At 40.3% G+C, this 591-nt stretch overlaps 1 protein-coding gene across 1 annotated transcript in view; it reads right to left on the bottom strand.

The window, feature by feature from the left end:
* Positions 1-270: 270 nt before the first annotated feature.
* Positions 271-591, bottom strand: part of LOC119577873 (craniofacial development protein 2-like) — a 537-nt gene continuing 216 nt past the window's right edge. The window contains exon 1 of the mRNA XM_037925500.1: positions 271-591. This exon is cut by the window's right edge and continues 216 nt beyond it. Coding sequence (XP_037781428.1) covers positions 271-591 — 321 coding nt within the window.

Raw genomic sequence — 591 nt, 5'->3', positions numbered from 1 at the left:
ATTTGAGAACTTGTCGGTTCTTTTGGAAGTGGTTTTCCAGTTTTTTCCGGCAGTGATCATTGGTTTGATGATGTTGTTGTTTAAGTCGTTGACATTTACCTCATTGTTGTTGTTTTCTTCTTCAAGCTCTTCCAGAACGGCAAAACGATTTTTGAGATCTATTTGGAAATCTTTCTCGAACTGTTTTGAAACTCGTAGTGGTTCTTGTTTTGAGTGAAACAGTTTTTGTCTTTCTAATTTTGTATCACTTTGTATTTTGCATCGAACCATTCAGTGGTCACTGTCGATGCCAACTCTGTTGAGAACCTCAGTGTTTTTGACAATGTTGGATTTGTCGACAAGGACGTAGTCAATTTCGTTGAAAGTTTCAAAATCTGGGCTACGCCAAGTCCATCTTCGGTTCTGTTTCTTTTTGTAGAACGTGTTTGTGATTTTGAAGTTGTTGGTTGTCGCGAAATTCACAAGATCGTCGCCACGTTCATTTCTGGTGCCGTATCCGAAGGGGCCAACGCAGTCTTCATCTCCATTCCCAACTTTCGCATTGAAGTCGCCCTTTATGATGTTAAAGTGTGCTTTCTTGCGTTGTAGTGC

The sequence above is a fragment of the Penaeus monodon genome, chromosome 2 (assembly GCF_015228065.2).
Source record: "Penaeus monodon isolate SGIC_2016 chromosome 2, NSTDA_Pmon_1, whole genome shotgun sequence".
Taxonomy (NCBI): Eukaryota; Metazoa; Arthropoda; class Malacostraca; order Decapoda; family Penaeidae; genus Penaeus; species Penaeus monodon.
The sequence above is the reverse complement of the archived record's forward strand: the minus strand, read 5'-3'. Positions and strand labels throughout refer to the sequence as shown.